The sequence below is a fragment of the Marmota monax genome, unplaced genomic scaffold (genome assembly GCF_021218885.2).
Source record: "Marmota monax isolate L192 unplaced genomic scaffold, Marmota_monax_Labrador192_F-V1.1 WCK01_AAM20220418_F8-fsc00021, whole genome shotgun sequence".
NCBI classification, from domain to species: Eukaryota; Metazoa; Chordata; class Mammalia; order Rodentia; family Sciuridae; genus Marmota; species Marmota monax.
Genome location: NW_026695228.1, coordinates 804,719 through 824,444, shown reverse-complemented (window position 1 = coordinate 824,444; position 19,726 = coordinate 804,719). Strand labels below are relative to the sequence as shown.

Genomic DNA, 19,726 nt, shown 5'->3' with positions numbered 1-19,726 from the left:
TCATTGAAATTGCCACATGTGCTACCATTACTACATTTTAGGGGATAGAAATTTATTTAAAACTTAAACTGTACTGAGCGTAATATGGGATGACTCTTACAGTCTTTCACTATCATTGTGAGCAGTAATTTTTATGTCTTCATTTTTTTTGATCTGTAAAATGAGAAATTCAGAGTATACTTAGTTTTTAATTTTTCTTAGGTGGCAAACATTCTCTGGAGTGTACACTCATATTAACAGAGGGAGACTCTGCCAAATCCTTGGCTGTGTCTGGATTAGGTGTGATTGGACGAGACAGATATGGAGTCTTTCCACTCAGGGGTAAAATTCTTAATGTACGAGAAGCTTCTCATAAACAGGTATGTGTGTGAATGTGTGTATGTGTGTGTGTGTGTGTGTGTAAAATCTTCACACATTTAGGACATTTTTAGTACTTTACTAAAATTGTTGAACTTTAAAATGTAAATTCTGGTAATTTTTTTGTGTGTTTTAATGCTTTTGAAATACTTCCAATGATTTTTCTTTTTGCACAGATCATGGAAAATGCAGAAATAAACAATATTATTAAAATAGTTGGTTTACAATACAAGAAAAGTTATGATGATGCAGAATCTCTGAAAACCTTACGTTATGGAAAGATTATGATTATGACTGATCAGGTTGGTTTAAGTCATCACCTACTTAAAATTAATATGTTCAGGTTGTCCTTTTGATAAATGTTTCATGGTACTTGTTCCAAGTTAATGTAAGTGAAAGTAATTGTACATCAAGGAGGAGAAAACACATTTTGTAATAGAAACATTTGTGTTGAGCACAATTTATATTATTTAATATTTGGGTACTGATCTTGGTTATTTAAAAATATTTTAAATGCAGTAAATTTGAGCAGAGTAGACACAGTATTATATTATAGTGATTAAGCCTACACATGAGTAGAAATGAAATGATGGAATCTACAAGTGGGAAAGATTAATGGTTAATATTGATATGTGATTGCATTCATAAAAATCAGGAGGATTTTAATAGTAAAATGGCAGTAATCAAGACAAAACTAACAAATTGAAAGAATTTCATATGCATTTAAATGTTTTTCTTTTGTATACTCTTGGTAAAAGCATCAGTAGAAAAAATTACAACTGACAAAGCTGCTATACATTTTTAAGCAGAATATTTATAATTTTTTGGTCATGTGCAGACTTATGCCTATGCTCCTTGGATTTCCTCTTCCATTGTGCAATGAAGTGGCATTATAATCACGTTTTACAGATTTTTCATCCTTAAAATAATTTTTAGTGAGAGAAAAAATAACAGACATAATTATATTTTATAATGACAGGAAAATTCAGTGTATTGCTAGTTATATTCTTTATTCACATTTTAAGAAATATTTTTTTACTGTGGTGATCTAATGTTTTATAAAATGCAGTTCTAAAATTTTGAATGGAACTTTCTCTCTTTGCTGCCTTCATATGTTTTTAAATTTGGCTATATAAGTAGTTAACAATTCATAAAGTTGTTATAGGAGGTTTTACTTTTTTTTTTTTTTTAATTTCAGGATCAAGATGGTTCTCACATAAAGGGCCTGCTTATTAATTTCATCCATCACAACTGGCCATCACTTTTGAAGCATGGTTTTCTTGAAGAGTTCATTACTCCTATTGTAAAGGTACTATTTACATTATTATATTTTTATACTGTTGTCTTAATGAGCAGCAGAAACACTAATTTTTTTTTCTTTTAATTAATTTAAGGCAAGCAAAAATAAGCAGGAACTTTCCTTCTACAGTATTCCTGAATTTGATGAGTGGAAAAAACATATAGAGAATCAGAAAGCCTGGAAAATAAAATACTACAAAGGTTTGTGTTTTAAAATATTTAAGTTTTGTGAAGTGACTCCTGACATAAATTTATTTTTATAACAGAAATATGAAAAAAAAACTTTGAAAGTTTCTCTTAGATTTCAAAAACAGTTACTGCTGATTTTTAAAAAAATGTCATAGAAAATTCTGTAAAAATATAAAGTAGTATAATGAAATCCTCATGTACTTTAACAATTACTATTTCTTTGGTCAGTCTTGTTTTATCTAAACCTCTCTTCACACCACCCCATTAGTTTTAAATAAAATAAATACTTTTCTTTAACATATTTAAAAATCTACTCATGTTAAAATTCCTCATAATTATATTAATATATAAATAGCAACATAAAAATATAAGTTTGTAGTACAATCATGAGTAATATGTATTACATATAATATGTATGATTGAGATATATCTATATATCTACATATATACACATATATATTTGTTTTCTTTTTGTTAATATCCAAACATAGTACATTTGGTAAGTCTCTTTTAACTGCTGAATATATTATTTCTCTTTCATAGTTTTCCTTGTTATTTATTTATTAAGATAGTTAAACTGTTTGTTCTGGATTGTGACTATTATCTATCTGTAGTTTAATATGTAGCATGTTTTCTGCCCCCAGCACCATCAAAATAAAACAAACCAACCCCAGAACATTTGCTAGATAGCATTATATACTTATGTAAGGAGGCATGTAATATCTAGTTTGTCTTTTTTTGTCTATTAAGATTGATCTGTTGGTGTGGGTGTTGCCACTTTATTTTTTAATAATTTTCCCTACCAGCTTTTCATTCAGTAGTTTTAACAGTTATTGATGTGTGCAACTCACTTTTTAAATTGTACAGGATTGGGTACCAGTACGGCTAAAGAGGCAAAGGAATATTTTGCTGATATGGAAAGGCATCGCATTTTGTTTAGATATGCTGGTCCTGAAGATGATGCTGCAATTACCTTGGTAATTAAGTTAATTTTTAAAATTCTTACGTTAGCCATCCCCTACCTGATGTATATTTCCTCCCAATCCTGGTTTGCTGAGATAAATTTCTTTTAAAATTTTAGTGTTCAGAGAGTGAACTTTTAGTCTTTTTCTGCAGATTATGCCTGTCATTCATATTCCTTAATAGACTAAGTTCAGGGTTATTTTTGTCAAAAGCATTAGAAAATACCTTTAATTTTCCTGAGGTTAATAATTAACTATTTGCTGTTTGTGAATATAAATTTTACAGTTAATTTTATCTATCTATCTATCTATCGATCGGTCCTGGGGATTGAACCCAGGGCCTTGTGCATGTGAGGCAAGCACTATACCAACTGAGCTATATCCCCAGCCCCTACAATTAATTTTATTTTTAATGTGTGAAATCATTACTTGAACTCTTTCAGGCTTTCAGTAAGAAGAAGATTGATGACAGAAAAGAGTGGTTAACAAATTTTATGGAGGATCGAAGACAGCGTAGATTACATGGCTTACCAGAGGTTAGTCATAAAGAACAGTGATCTGGGGAAGAAGGAGAGAGACTAAAATTCTTGTAGTAATGACAATATTGATATATGACTTTTCTCCTAGCAATTTTTATATGGTACAGCAACAAAGCATTTGACTTACAATGATTTCATCAATAAGGAATTGATTCTTTTCTCAAACTCAGACAATGAAAGATCTATACCATCTCTTGTTGATGGTGAGTATCCTATATAAAAAGGTTTTTTTTTGTGTGTGTGTATTATTGAGTATTGTTTAATTTCTTGGACTTTAGGTCATCCTTATGATCCATTTTAAAATTCTTACAAAACATGTGATGAACTGATTCAGAGGAATTCAAAACCTTTTTGATATTGCTTTTGAGATATGTTAAAACTGAAGTTTTTAATATTCCTTAGTTTGAAACTTTTAAACCCTTTTTGAGTTTTTCAGGAAAATTGACACTTAAGCCGTCTTTAAAGCTTTGGCCCATTGATTACAGAATTTCTAAAATAAAAGGAGAAGTGGAGCATTGATAATCTCTAAAATATTTATCAGAGAATAAACTTTAAGAACATAGTTCATTACCTAAAACCTAGTGATTTAACTTATTTGGCTTTGACACAGTTTAGAAACTGTTTCCCACTAGAGCAGCTTTTGGTCTCCTCTATTAGGCTTTTCTTTTCTTTTCCCATTTTAGAACTTTTTAGCAAATTTGTTGGGTTTTGTAAACCTTGTTTTTTTTTTTTTTTTTCCAGCTCATAGCAGTTCTCTCCATCTGTTACTTTTTAGCTTGAATTGCCTCCCTTTTATGAAGTCTTTTCTACCAATTTTAGTTGAAATTGGTTTCATATGCCTCAAGTTCTATGTCAGTTATTGTGCACCTCTTCCTTTATCTATGTTAATTTTGCCTCCTCAATTAGATTATAAAAATTTCAAAGAAGTGGACATACTATATTATTTTATTCTCTGGTTAGTGTATACTAAAAAGATCATTACTAAGTTTATTGCCCTAGAACAAGAAGCTTGAGAAGGAAGCAGAGTGCTTACATTATCTCATGTAATACTTAACTCTGTTAGAAAGGATATTATTTCTGTTACTCTGAGGACACTGTGGCTTATTGTTTGGTGACTTTCTCAGTTACCTGGTAAATACCAAGTTGAGAAGAGTATCCAGATTGATTAGATTCTAAAACCTACATGAAAAGCCACAATAAATCTTTATAAGAGTCTTTCCAATTTGGAATACTTTAGTTATAGTTGTCAGGCTCATCAGTGGTTTGCTGATACTTTAGTTACATTTGGCATTTTGGTTTTATGAGTGTTTGGAAACTCTTTAAGACCAGAAGATTGTCATTCAATTGGCAATTCACTTTTACAACAGAACATATATTAGTGACAATAGAAAATGTATTAGTGTGTAGTCATATTGTTATAGGATTTCTAACAGCTGTTCTTTAAAAGCAAACTCTTTGCTTTTTTTTTTTTTTTTCCTTTGCCTGGATATATAGATCATTGTTTCCACTTAAAGAATTGTTACAACTATATCTTGAAGTATTATTTTTACAAGAGGGCTGTTCTTTTTTAACAGGCTTTAAGCCAGGCCAACGAAAAGTTTTATTTACCTGTTTCAAGAGGAATGATAAACGTGAAGTAAAAGTCGCCCAGTTGGCTGGATCTGTTGCTGAGATGTCTGCTTATCATCATGGAGAAGTAAGCATTAAGATTGGAGTCAATTGAGAACTTTCATTATTGACAAGAGTCATAGCTATACCAATGAAACATTTTTCTTTTTATAACGTCTTTGAAAATGTAATAGAATTGTAAATTTATATTTTAATACAAATTGAGGAATAATTATAGAAAACTTAGAATATTAATGTTATATTCTGTTTCTATTCTATAGCAAGCATTGATGATGACTATCGTGAATTTGGCTCAGAACTTCGTGGGAAGTAACAACATTAACTTGCTTCAGCCCATTGGGCAGTTTGGAACTCGGCTTCATGGTGGCAAAGATGCTGCAAGTCCTCGTTATATTTTCACAATGTTAAGGTAAATATTTGCTGTTTAATACTATAAAGTTAAATTTGAAGTTTAGAATCAACTACATGTTTAATAGAATAATAGCTGTGGAGAGATTATTAATGTTCCAAATTATTTGATCACAAATAGAACAAAGTCCATTAGCCTTAAATTTTATAAATTCTTGGTGAAATCAGTCCCAATGAAAGTAAAGATTTTTTTTTCCTGATACACTTTATTTTATAGGTTAAAAATGGATTATGTGCTTTATTCAATATGTAGTTATTTTTTTCCTGATACAACTTTATTCTATAGGTTAAAAATGGGTTATATGCTTTATTCCTATTAGATGTGCAATAATAGGAAATTTCTAAACAGCTATTTAGCAGTATTAAAGAATTTAGGTAGATAAGTAATATGTAAGTAAAACAGAGCCGTTTCACTTTGCTTGTGCCCAAGAGAAACAGGCATTTAATACTAACATTATGTAAATTTTACTGTTAAATACATTAAGTCAATGATAAAAAGCATTATTTCTCAAAGCCATGCCACTTTTCCATTTTCTTCTTTTTCTTTTCATTAGCTCTTTAGCAAGATTACTTTTTCCTACTGTGGATGACAACCTGCTTAAGTTCCTTTATGATGATAATCAACGTGTAGAGCCTGAGTGGTATATTCCCATAATTCCCATGGTTTTAATAAATGGTGCTGAGGGTATTGGTACTGGATGGGCTTGTAAACTACCCAACTATGATGCTAGGGAAATCGTGAACAATGTCAGACGAATGCTAGAAGGATTGGATCCTCATCCCATGGTAATTTTTTAGAATTTATTGTTTATTTTACAAATGATAATGTATGAGTAGTAAAGTTCAGTCATTTTAGAAAAATAATGTAATATTTTCACTTTAGAACTACTACAGGCAATAAAGACCTTTTATGATATAACCTGATATGTGCTTACAATAAAAGATATAAAGGAATGAGTCTGAAAGTGAGATTTATGGGGAAAAACTGTTGAAATTCAAAAATTGCTGCAGTCCGGCTGCAGCAAAATAACCGGGGGGTGACGAACAACTTGTGTACGTTGATATAGCAGGAGAGGGAGCCGTTTATTGTAGGACAGGAGCGGTATTTATACATTCCACACAGCTTATCTTAATTAGCATAAACTAGATACATCAGTCAACCAATAAGAAATCTCCACACTTAATGGCTTGCTGGCCTTACTTCACAAACCACTCCCTCTGGCATTTTGCCAGGCGCCATCCAGACTTGTTTACAGACTCTAACATTTCTCTGGCAAAATGCCAGGCACCATCCTGACTTATGTACAGACTCTAACAAAAAATATCCCATATTCCAGGCTTTCAAATCTTTGAACTATACAGGGAATGGTGTTTTTGCAATAAAATTATAAGTAACTTTGTTTTTGTTCTCAAACTACCAAGTCTTGGAAATTCCTTTACGATGTTACACTAAATATTATAAAAATAATTATACTCATTGTTGAAAGTACAAATAAGAAAAGGAGAAAAAATAAGCCATAAATCTACCATATAGACAGAAACTGTTAACAGTTTGATGTATTAGTTTCCCAGTATTTTAAAATAAAAATTGAATTATTACATGGTTTACATACTACTTTGTTCATATTTTTTATTTCTAACAGAAGCATCAATTTACTTTTATGATGATAATGTTTTATTTTAACTATTTTGGATAACATGTTAGAATGTTAAGCTAGAGTTTTATCAGTGCATGTTTGCTGTGTACCTGCTATACACATGCCTCTGTGTTGAGTATTGAGCTAAAGAGTATGGTCTGTCTTCCAAAAGTTGATCTTTTGTCAGGATGACATTAAGGCTTGAAATTTACAGTGGCAAAATATAGTTACTCAGTATGTAAGAAGAAATGCCCTATGCTACATGCCTACTTTCTTGGTGACAATAAAATCATGAATTTTAGAAGGAGGAGTAATCTTTCTTAATTGGGTTGGGAAGGATGAGTAAGTTTATTTAGACGAATGGAATTGGACTGCATAATGTGTTAGGGCTAATGGATTGGGTCTTAGTCTATTTTTGTTACAGTGATGAAACACCTGAGATAGACTGCTTTTGAAGAAAAGAGATTTATTCTCTCTCATGCATCTGGAAGTGCAAGATCTAAGAGGCATTATCTGTTGATAGTCTTCTTGCTGGCACTGACTTGAGGTGATGCAGAAGTGATGCAGAGCGTCACATGAAAAGAGACAGCACATATGTATATCTGTGTCTTTCTGGCCTCTCTCACTATTCCTATAAAACTTCCAGGATTTAATCATGAGGCTCTGTTCTAATAACGTTGTCTAATCCTAATCACTACCCAAAGGCCCCAGCTCTAAACAAAATAGTCAAATTAAGTTTCAACTCTCTTAATGCCTAACATTAGGAATTAAGTGTCAGCAGGTGAAATCTTGGGTGACACTCAGACCATATCCAAGCCATAGCAGAGAGAATAAAAATGAGAATATTCAAAATATTCAAGCAAAGTATAGGAGAAAACTAATGATTCTGCAGGATACAAATCATCTGACAAAAATTAGAACATTAAATTGGCTTTAGACTTTGGAAGACTTTCAATGTGAAGCCCAAGAAGTTTGAATTTAAAAGGATATCATCTAAGGGAAAGGAAGTTGTGGAGCAATATGTTGGAAAAAAAGTGCTATTCTAGAAAGAATAGAAAGATGATGCTAAAATGTTGATTTGGGGGAGATATTTAATTATATTAACAGAAACTATGGTTTCCACACTGAATTATCATCTAGAGAGAGATAATTGAGGATCAGGATTTCAGTTTTAGTCATGTTAATCTTCCACCATCAGTAGACCATAGACTAAGGGGCATTCAAATATGGGACCTGGTACTTAAGCAAAGCAAGCCTAAGTTTTGTTTTACGTTTTGTTTTTCTGCAGCTTCCAAACTACAAAAACTTTAAAGGCACAATTCAAGAACTTGGTCAAAACCAGTATGCAGTCAGTGGTGAAATATTTGTGGTGGATAGAAACACAGTAGAAATTACAGAGCTTCCAGTTAGAACTTGGACACAGGTTAGTATTAATATGTGAGTGCCCATAAGAAGGGCATTGCATTAAGAAATTCTTTGTTATGTTATAAGAATGACCCAGTATTGTTTGTTCTGTGTAATGTTTAAAAATTCCTGTTTGTATTTCTATCCATTCAATTGAATTTTGCTTTGAATTTTCAAATAGTAGTTAAAGCATTATTTTAATTAATTAATTAAAACTTCTTCAAATAATATAGTATGACTTATGTTAGATAAATGCTTTTTTAAGAGACTATATCTTTGTATTTACCTTAAAATGAAAGGAATAGAATAATAAGTAGTGTTTTGAGTTCTCATAAATATGGTCAGTACATACAAGTCAGCATCAGCTGTTATAAATCTAAATTGATACATATTATTGTCAGTTCTACTTGATATCATCTCCTGTATACTGTCAGACTGTATCTTGCCCTTTGAAGTGGGAGTAGATCAGAACTATTACCTTATATGTCTTCTCATCACTGAGAATATCCCCACATGTTCTTTTCTATAGTGTTTGAGCAAGAGACAATAGAAATGGAGTTTTCCTTTCCTCTCCCTTATAGGAGTGGAGGAGTTTTGAAAGATTGCATGACTTCTAGTATGAGAACATGAGAGTAAGTCATAAAAAGAATTACTAATTTTTAAATCTTTTATAGGTATATAAGGAACAGGTTTTAGAACCTATGCTAAATGGAACAGATAAAACACCAGCATTAATTTCCGATTATAAAGAATATCATACGGACACAACTGTGAAATTTGTGGTGAAAATGACAGAAGAGAAACTAGCACAAGCAGAAGCTGCTGGATTACATAAAGTTTTTAAGCTTCAAACTACTCTTACTTGTAATTCCATGGTAATGTATCAGGTTTACTATTAATCTTTCTTGCATGTCATAGGTGTTTGTTGTTATTGGATTCATGATAAGAGTGACTGTATGTAGGCTTGCATGCATGTTTCCACCTGTATAGTTGCTGAAGAATCTGGGGATACATTCCTTTCTTCATTTATTCATGACCCTTACTTTCAACTTTGTGTTTATGTATCTGGGCATGAACACAAAGGAACACACACCTTCCCTGAAACTAAGTTGTAAGAGTGATTGTTGCAGGATTTATATGTGCCTCATGCCCATCTCTATTAGCATTTAACTATAGAGTATTTATCTCTTTGTTAAATCTGCTTTGTTAAACTTAATTTTTTTTCTTCATTAAACTTGTGTGTTTAATATCTATAATTGGGGAGTAAGATAAAAAGTTGATGTGATTATCCAAGTTATTTCTAATTGACTTTTAGATTTAAAATAGATTAAAAGAAAATAAAAATCTAGTAGTAGCACAGTGGCTGGAAAAAAATGTGTCTGCTAAGAAAGGCTAATAGAAAAAGGAGAAAAATAATAGTTTGAATAAATGAGTTTTAGCACAAGTAATTATAAAAGAGTGTGGCAAATGAGTATTTACTGAGTACCTGAGGGAGGGAGAATTTTAATGTTTTTAAGCTTAGAGAATATGTTTTAGTTCGAAGCAAAAATATTTTGTGGTTTTTATAGCTAATTTAATAATGCTTTTTAAAAAGGACTTATTTTATCTATGCAAATTATTACCTTAAATATTTTCATAGTTTCTAAGAATTGACTTTATTGGTTTCTTGCAGCACCAAAGGAATATTTACAGAAATGTGCTTAATGGTTTATTTCTGTTTAATGGCTTTTAGGGGTACTAAGTGTGTTTATATGTGTAGTATGGTTATTCTAAATATTATAGATGACATATAAATTGAAATATCAGTAGGAATTTATATTATCTAAAAAAATATCTTTTGCTTAGGTACTCTTTGATCATATGGGATGTCTGAAGAAGTATGAAACTGTACAAGACATTCTGAAAGAATTTTTTGATTTACGATTAAGTTATTATGGTTTACGTAAGGAATGGCTTGTAGGAATGTTGGGAGCAGAATCTACAAAGCTTAACAATCAGGCCCGTTTCATTTTAGAGAAGATACAAGGGAAAATTACTATAGGTAAGGTGCAACTTTTAAAATTTTGAACATTAGTTAAAATGGAAAAAAATCTTTATTAATAGAAAACATTTTTATCAGTAGAATATAAACAAATACAAGTTGAATCTCTTTTCTTGATCCTAACTTTATTTTTCCCTCACATAGAGAATAGGTCAAAGAAAGATTTGATTCAAATGTTAGTCCAGAGAGGTTATGAATCTGACCCAGTGAAAGCCTGGAAAGAAGCACAAGAAAAGGTAATCATTTGCAGAAAAAGACATTCAGAGAAGCTTTTACAAGCAACTTCCAAAACAAAAACCCAACCCCTAAATTTTAAACTTAGCGTTGATTGGTAAAGGTGCTGAGTTGTGTTTGGAGACTGAAGTCTTCTGTTTATCCACAGAACAGATACAGTACAGGAATTTGCAGTGCACAACCACCACTAAGCACTTTGCCAGTGTGACTCAACCAGGGCCTGGAGAAATGACTCCAGGTGTCAGAAGGTAGCTCAGTCTCCTTGGCCTTTTTTTTTTTTCCTGAGCTTGCCATTAAAAGGGTGTCATTTGTGGTGGTGGTTTTTATGAGGTGCATGTATACTATCTTGGAGCCTGACTAGTAGCACTCAAAATCATTTGGCAATGTAGTCTATGATCACAATATGGCATCTGGTCACAGCTCACTTGATCTTGTTTTGGTTAAGACTGGGAAGTCAAGAAGCAATATAATTATTATTATAATACTTATTGAGCACCTAAAGTATGTACTCTATTCATTCTTAGAATTTTGGTCAGAGATTTATACCCTGGAACTTAGATTAAAAGTCTGATGTCTTATTATTTAAGTTGTCCATTTCAGATCATAAAGTAGTAATATTACTTCAATGAATAGAATATAGAAACTTTGAGAGTCCCTTAAGGAATTACTTACTTGATGTTATATATAATTAAAAGAAAAGATTGAAAAGGCAACATAGCATTGTGATTGAGAACAAAAAATGTAGAAAAGGAAGAAAATTTGAATTAACTTTTAGATATTTAAATGGATTAATTGAATATATGATATTGATAATGTTAACATCTCTTAAAGATAGTTATGATTGTGACATAACAAACTGAAATTTTAGACTTTCCTACACTTTAGAGTTCTCAACCATAATGTTTTCATATTTTCCATCAAATTACATTGAAATTCTGCATTTGTTCACATTATTTAATTTTTTTGATTTTTATAGTCAGTAAATGCCATATATTAAAGTGAGTAAAACCAAAGTAAATTGATAATAGGCTTGTTCATCGTTTGAAGAAAATAGGGTAGGACAAGATGGGCAACATTTAAAATTAAGATGATTGGAGCTCTTTGGTTTCCTCTTAGTGTGTTTTATTGTTTTGTTAAACTCCAAATTATGGTTTCTGCATTACTTGCCCATGTTTGTATTACCATTGGTTTAAACTATATCTTTAAAATATTAACTAGAAAGCTAATGATTTTAATGCTTAGTTTGTAAGGGTAAAGGTGTCTGTGGCTTGAGAATGCCCTTCTGGTGAAAGTAGAATCTGTGGGTAAAGGCTAAATTGATTTAAGTAATCGCATTATCATCATCAATTTTTTTTGGCATGTTGGCCATGCTTGAGAAGGGGGTTCAGGTACTAAAAGCTATTGCTCTTACAAGAGTGTTCTTTTCTATGAAGTTGGAGAAGAGAGTTAGAATTATAAAGGAATTAACTAGAAGATTGAGGCCTTTTCCTAAAATTTAATGGAATTCTGACATTAGAACTTGAAAATCTAATTTTCATTCATTTCTGAAGATGTTATTAGTTGTATTCCTCTTAAGAATGAAATTTACATATATATTCATAGAGTACTCATTTACAATACTTTGTCATTAAAAGCTATGCAGAATGGACTTCTCAAGTATGGGCTTACACAGGATTTTAAGGCATCCTAATAATATTCTTCAGTAGTCTTAACAACCTAAGTTCTCCATAGCAACCTAAGTTCTCATGAAAATTTTTAAAAACTGTAGAATACTTAATTTGTCATGAGTTATCTAGGCACTTACCAATCATCTATCAACTCAACAGCATTCCTTATTTGGCTTATGTTGCTTAATTGAGTTAGTTTCATTCCTATAAAGAAGCATATTGCTTTGCATTTTTAATTTTAATTTTTTTATTTCCAAAGTGAACCTTATTTTGTGTATATATACATTATTAAAACTTTTTAATTGTAAAGCTATTTTTTTTCTATTACCAAAAGTGAATTTTTTTGCTTGATGGAGTATCATTTTTAATTATCATCAGTGCCTTAAACAACATAGATACATTTTATGAAATGTCTATTTTTAAACTGTTAAAGGCAGTGTCACCTAAAATAACTTTTGCTAAATTCATTGTATTTTGAAATTTAATATTAATACAGGAGGGATTTTTTTTTGTCAATTGTTTTTATGAAGAAGAAAAAAAATAAAAACCTTATAAATTAAATCCCAGAAAAGCTCTGACACTTCTTACTCTAACCAACTCTTAAATTCTTGAGTGAATTTATTTTGAGTTCTCACATGAGTATTTTTTGCTTTAGAGAATTTTTATTCAGATGTCATCCTTATTGAGTGAATGTACTTTATTTACATTTATTACAAATAAAAACATTTTTCTAGTGATATTCATTTTGGGTTTCAAATTTCATTCATTCACCAGTATAAAAATCTGATAACATGCAATGATAAAACATTAGTTCTATTCAATAATTTTTAAGATAGTGTCTTCTTAATTCATGACTCAGTTTCTGGGGAAAGCATTTAATTTTTCCTCAGATTTATGGGTGAATAGGAACTGAAGATACTTTTGCTTCTAAAGATTTTATTGTGCATCTTTAGAAAATCTTAATTTCCACCCTCTCTTTTCCTGATACTGGGGATCAAATCCAGAGCCTCACACATACGAGGTATGCGCTCTACCACTGAGCCATACATCCTCAGCCCTTAAACTTTTTTTGTAGGAAATACAGGTTTATAGGTAATTTTGCAGATAATCTGGAATAACCCTACCACCCTGAAGGTGTAGCGCTTGTATAATTTTTAAGTCAGTATTCAATAAATTAAACACTCATTTGATATTATATAGGACTTTAATATGAAGTTTATTATTTTTTACAGGCAGCAGAAGAGGAAGAAACGCAAAACCAGCATGATGATAGTTCCTCTGATTCAGGAACTCCTTCAGGCCCTGATTTTAATTATATTTTAAATATGTCTCTGTGGTCTCTTACTAAAGAAAAAGTTGAAGAACTGATTAAACAGAGAGATGCAAAAGTATGAACTTTTGTGGGTTAAATAATTTGAAACTATTTCAGTATTCCCCATATCTTTTTTCTTTTTCCAAATATAAGTATTTTGATTTACTCTTTATACATTTGAAAGTTATTGAATGTCAAACTCTACTACTTTTTTATTATAGGGACGAGAGGTCAATGATCTTAAAAGAAAATCTCCTTCAGATCTTTGGAAAGAAGATTTAGCAGCATTTGTTGAAGAACTAGATGTATGTTAAGTCTCTATTAAAATATATTTGGAAAACTATGTTTGTAAGATAAGAAAGAAAACTTCTAAAATTATCTCAGAATTTCCTTTACCTCTGTTTCACTTAAAAGCTAAGTTAGCTCTATGCTAAGCTATAGAGCTACAAATTTATAAAGAAGTTATTTCTATTATGTGTGAATATAAATGTTAGAAATTTAGAATAAATTAATTCTAATACTTTCTATTAGTTAAAATTTCTTAACTGACTTCTAATTCAACTAATTGAGTCATTTTAATGTTTTCCTGGAAAGAGGTAAGATCATACAATTGTATAAATAATTGACTTTGGGAGTGAAATAATAGTCTCTTTAGACTTATAACAACAACAACAACAAAAAAAATTTTTTTCTAGTTTTCTCCAAGTAGAATTCCAATTTATAAATAAAAGAAAAAAATGTATACAAAAAAATATAAAATGCAAACCTTGTCTAAAATTGTCCACTTTAAAAATTAAGTTAATGGCAGCAATTATACCTTGATTTATGCCTGTTAAATATTGTTCATTACTTATACTTTTTAAAAATTAGAGTCACATTTTTCCTGCTGGTTTATACATTACAAAATTAATATTGAACTCATGGATATATCTCAGATGTAGAGTACTTGCCTAGCATGTATGAGGCCCAAGGTTGGATCCCCAGAACTGTGGGGGGATCCATTTAAATGAAGCAAGTCTATGTTAAAAGGAAACTTACTGCTCCTGATTAATATTAATGTATTTGATCAGTGAGTAATAGAATAAAACGGAAAACTTTTAGTGATTATTCCCATAAATTTCCTCATTACTGAAGACAACATTCAAAGCAACCTTAGTGGGAAAAAAAATGTTCATTTCACTTTTAATTCGTCACTTTATCTTATTATTATTAACAAAGTAGGTCCAAACAACTTATTTAAATTCTAGATGTAGTATTCTTTAAGCATCTAAAACAATTTAGACTTAAATTTCATGTCTTTCTGTATCATTTAAAGTCTAATCATTATATTAGTTGAATATTATATGCTATATTTTGTGTAGTCCTCAAAGTGACCTTATCCCCACCCTAAATGAAAAATGTTATTATTAATCTATTATACAGATAAGGATCCAGACCCTAGAGAATTTAAGTAACTTGCTTAGAAAGGACTTATATCATTATGGTTAAGAACAAGTATTTATCCGGTGAGCCCCTCATCATAAAATGGGGATCACAGATGTTTTTAATGCCTACTGCATACATGGCTCTGCAAATTATCCATCTAATCTGTCTATCTGTGGGTACCATGGATTGAGCTCAGGAGTACTGGACCACTGAGCCACATCCTCAGCCCCATATATTTTATTTATATATATATATATATATATATATATATATATATATATATATATATATATATATATATATATATATATTTTAATTAGAGTGTCTCACTGAGTTGCTTAGTGCCTTGCTTTTGCTAAAGCTGGCTTTGAACTTGTGTTGCTTAGTGCCTCCTGCCTCAGCCTCCCAAGCTGCTGGGATTATAGGTGTGCGTCACCGCACCTGGCCAAATTATTTATTTATTAAGGGTACATATTAACAGTAGGAGTGTCAAGGTTAAAATCCAGGTCTTTGGTTTAAAAACTTATGTTATTTTTATTAAATTATTGTGTTATAAATATCTCTTTAGATATCTTTCAAGAGATACAATTTTCCTTGTATCTTTCAAAGCTTGTTAATATTTCAAAGAATAATTTTGTAAAATACAGAATATATGACATTAATCTTGATTATGTCCTCATTTACTGTTATTTAGAACCTCATAAGTTCAGTCTAAGAATCTTGAGACTTTTAATTTTTCATACTTTCTGATTTTGCATTTATGAACCACTATTATGACTAAAACAATGGAAAATAGCTTTATACTTCTTAATAGAATTGCCTTTGTGTGATTTGTCAGACTTCTGATGATACCAGGTCATCAGAGGTCTTGGTCCTATAATAATAAATCTATATAGGATCTTAGAATTGGAAGGGATCATTTTAGTCATTTAGTCACTACCACCCCCTTGTATTAAAAATGAGTTAGGCGAATTGGGGTTACAACTCGGGTCTTCTCACTTTCTTTCATTTCTTTCCCATTACTTAATCTCAGATTGAAAGACAAGCTTTATTTCTTAGTAAAATTTACTTTTTTTATGCTGTAGTGTTTTATCTTTTCTAAGGAGTTGTTTATGCATCCCTTGTCCCCTTAAAATTATACTTCAGAAAGTGGAAGCACAAGAACGAGAAGATATTCTGGCAGGAATGTCTGGAAAAGCAATAAAAGGTAAAGTTGGCAAACCTAAGGTGAAGAAACTTCAGTTGGAAGAGACAATGCCTTCACCTTATGGGAGAAGAATAATTCCTGAAATTACCGCTATGAAGGCAGATGCCAGCAAAAAGTTGCTGAAAAAAAAGAAGGTATAATACATCTCTTGTGTTGGCTTATTAGTCTATTTCTATATTATGTAAATATATATATAATTCTAATTTTTACCATGAGCTTAATAATGTTTTATTTTTTTCTAATATATTTTAGTTGTTATCAGGAAATCTTATTCTATGAGAGCAGTTGATCCATGGAAAGAACAATATATTATTGATCAAGGATCACATACATGTGAAAAGCTGCTTACTTAATTCAGGATTTTTTGTTTTTTTAAGATGGGTGTCTTCCTATGTTGCCCAGGCTGGTCTTGCACTCCTGAGCCCAAGCAATCCTCAGTCTCCCAAGTAGGTGGGACTATAGGTGCATGCCCCTGCACCCAGTTTTAATTCACTTTTTACATGAATTATTCAGCACTCCACTCAGCAACTTTCTAAATTAAAATCTTAGCACAAAAGAGCTTATTAGCTTTAAAATATAAACTTAATTTCTATATCATGACCAATTAAGGAACTCTTATAGAAGAAAAGGGGTTTTTGGCTTTCAAATTAAGTTATCTTTTAATATTCATCTATTTATTTTTGCCTTTAAGTAGTAAGCACATCCTATGTAATTGGCACTGATAGGTGCTATTGAGGACTTTAAAAAAAAATGACATTTACTTGTCCTTGAGCAGGATCGCCAGGGTTAGCCAGAAGGAAAGGTTGGAAAGAAAGTTCAGGACTGAGAAAACAGGATGTGCAGTATGTTTAGGTTAATATTTGTGGGCAGATTGATATTTTGGAGTCCAAGGAATATATATGTAGATATATAGGTGTGTATGTTGGTGGTGGGGGTCCTGTATATGGATATAAATGTAGTGCATAGATAGATAGATAAATTGATTTAACTATATATGTAGGTATATATAGGTAGATACGTAAGTAGTTTGGAAAAGAGGATAGGTCTAATTAGAACTAAGAGCTTAAGTTAGAGTTTGGAGAATTTTCTGTACAGAGCTAGTATTTGAAGCATAGGAACATTGTGACACTAGAGTAGGCACTCTCTTCTTTTCTAATAAACTGAAGTCTTTACCACTCTCCTCTTGCTTTTCTCATCACCACATACACACTTGACTTTCTCCATAGGAAAATGGGTTTTCTTCTTTTCATTTGTTTTTAGCTGCAGTTCTCAGCACTCTTTTCTCCATTTTACACATCTTTTCCTTAAGTAATCACATGTTTGCTCAGAGCTTTTCCCACTTTCAATGATGATTTAAATCTATGTCTCTAAGCCAGGAGATATTTTCAGGAGTGCTAGGCTTACATAGCCACTAGAATGCCCAAACCCCTCAGACTTAGCACATCTACAACTGGACCTCTTGTTCTGATTTCAAAACCTGCTCTGTGCCTTCTCTTAGTATCTTAACTCACTGCCAGCACTAACCACCAAAAAATGTGAGTTTTCCCATTTAATCTATAAATACTATTGGCTGCCTATTAAGTAATTCCAAAATCCATATACTTACCTTGGTGCCTTTTGACACTGCTTTAGAATTATATAAGTTGTCTCTGAGTACTTTAAAGTGGTGGTCTTATCCAGTCTCCCTGTCTCTAGTTAGTTGTGATTTCTGCTTTTTTTTTTTTTTCTACTTTATTCCTTTTAGATTTGTCTTTTACCACCAGAATGATATTTCTAAAAAGTAAGTGACTCTCCACTGCTTACATACAGAGTCTGGTATATAGTGATTTAATATCTACATGCCTTCTTATGTTTATACTCCAGTCTATTCTTTCTCCTCACTTTTCCTTGAATTACAGTAGACTCTTTTCTGTGTTTAAAGCCAAATAGATCAAACATAATGTGGTATTTCATGCCTCTTTGCCTTCTGCTAGGGATACTCTTTACTACTCACCTAGCAAACTTACATGATTCCTTCAGAACTCGGGATACTCTTTACTACTCACCTAGCAAACTTACATGATTCCTTCAGAACTCAATCAGAAAGCCTTCTCTATGGATTCTTCCCTGACCCTGCATTCAGCAGTTTCTCACTTTCCACCTTGTGTCACTGCCTTCTGTATTTGTTATTTGTATCATAATGATTAGTCTTTTTCTATCCTTCTGCCCCCATAGTCTTAGGGTTGGGGACTTTGCCTTACAGTGCCTAGCAGTGCATGACACGTGTTGCTTATTGTCTTTCAAAAATTTGAATGTCTTTTCTAGTCTATATAAGCCTTGACCATAGGAACTTACTTTGCAGGTGCCTTTTAGTGTGCTTAGCTATTTGCAAGTTCTTTGATTATCAGATGCTGACTTCTTGTAAGCATAAGCTGTGATCTCATTGAAGGTACCAGAAAATTAGATTAGTAAGCAATATAATTTGCTTCAGATAAATAAAGTAAAACATGATCTGATCATAGTCATATTTTAGGGCCTCAACTAAATACAGATTAGTGGGATTTGTTATTACACATTCATTCTTGCATACAACATAATTTAGTCAATTTCATTTCTACTTTCCCTTTTTCTCCCTTCCTTTCCTCTCTCCCCTGGTCTCCTTCTACTCTACTGGTTTCCCTTCTATTTTTATTAGATTCCTCCCTGCCCCCTACCTTTTTTCTCTTTAGCCTTTACATGAGAGAGAAAACATATAATACTTCATTTTAAGTTCAGCTTATTTTGCGTGACATGATGTTTTCAAGTTGCATCCATTTTTTTTTCTGCAAATGACATAATTTCATTGTTCTTTATGGCTGAGTAAAAAATTCTAGTGCCTGTCTATTTCACATTTTCTTTATCTAATCATATGTAGACAGGCACCTAGGCTGGTGTGAAATGTGCTACTATATCATGGGCATGCATGTATCACTATAGAATGCCGACTTTAATTCTTTTCAGTAAAAACCAAGGAGAGTGATATAGCTGGGTCTATAGTGGTTCCATTCTTAGTGTATTAGGGAAGCTCCATATTGATTTCCATCAAGGGTCACATTTTTAAAGAACACACTTGATATAAAGAAGCTCTCTATTAAGTGGAAGTATATTTCTAAAATATTTAGTGTTAATTTATATACATATTTATGATTTAATTTTCTTTTTAATATGTAGGGTGATCTTGATACCACAACAGTGAAAGTGGAATTTGATGAAGAATTCAGTGGAACACCAGTAGAAGGTACAGGAGAAGAGGCACTGACTTCATCAGTTCCTGTAAATAAAGGTCCCAAACCCAAAAAGGAGAAAAAGGAGCCTGGTGAGAAATTATTGGGTGTGTGTGTGTGTGTGTGTGTGTGAGTGTGAGCGCCACATACACAGAGAATATTATGTGTACCGGG

The 19,726-nt window shown here is 31.6% G+C and overlaps 1 protein-coding gene across 4 annotated transcripts in view; it reads left to right on the top strand.

Moving 5' to 3' along the window:
• Top2b (DNA topoisomerase II beta) overlaps positions 1-19,726 on the top strand; it is a 58,691-nt gene that overhangs the window by 29,177 nt on the left and 9,788 nt on the right. For all 4 annotated transcript variants that reach the window (XM_046437691.2, XM_046437690.2, XM_046437688.2 and 1 more), the window contains exons 12-29: positions 202-359; positions 534-659; positions 1,556-1,666; positions 1,752-1,857; positions 2,713-2,822; positions 3,251-3,343; positions 3,435-3,549; positions 4,921-5,042; positions 5,236-5,384; positions 5,938-6,169; positions 8,309-8,443; positions 9,099-9,299; positions 10,270-10,465; positions 10,610-10,701; positions 13,599-13,754; positions 13,900-13,983; positions 16,250-16,444; positions 19,500-19,644. In XM_046437691.2, coding sequence (XP_046293647.1) covers positions 202-359; positions 534-659; positions 1,556-1,666; positions 1,752-1,857; positions 2,713-2,822; positions 3,251-3,343; positions 3,435-3,549; positions 4,921-5,042; positions 5,236-5,384; positions 5,938-6,169; positions 8,309-8,443; positions 9,099-9,299; positions 10,270-10,465; positions 10,610-10,701; positions 13,599-13,754; positions 13,900-13,983; positions 16,250-16,444; positions 19,500-19,644 — 2,526 coding nt within the window. The remainder of the gene's footprint in view (positions 1-201; positions 360-533; positions 660-1,555; positions 1,667-1,751; positions 1,858-2,712; positions 2,823-3,250; positions 3,344-3,434; positions 3,550-4,920; positions 5,043-5,235; positions 5,385-5,937; positions 6,170-8,308; positions 8,444-9,098; positions 9,300-10,269; positions 10,466-10,609; positions 10,702-13,598; positions 13,755-13,899; positions 13,984-16,249; positions 16,445-19,499; positions 19,645-19,726) is intronic.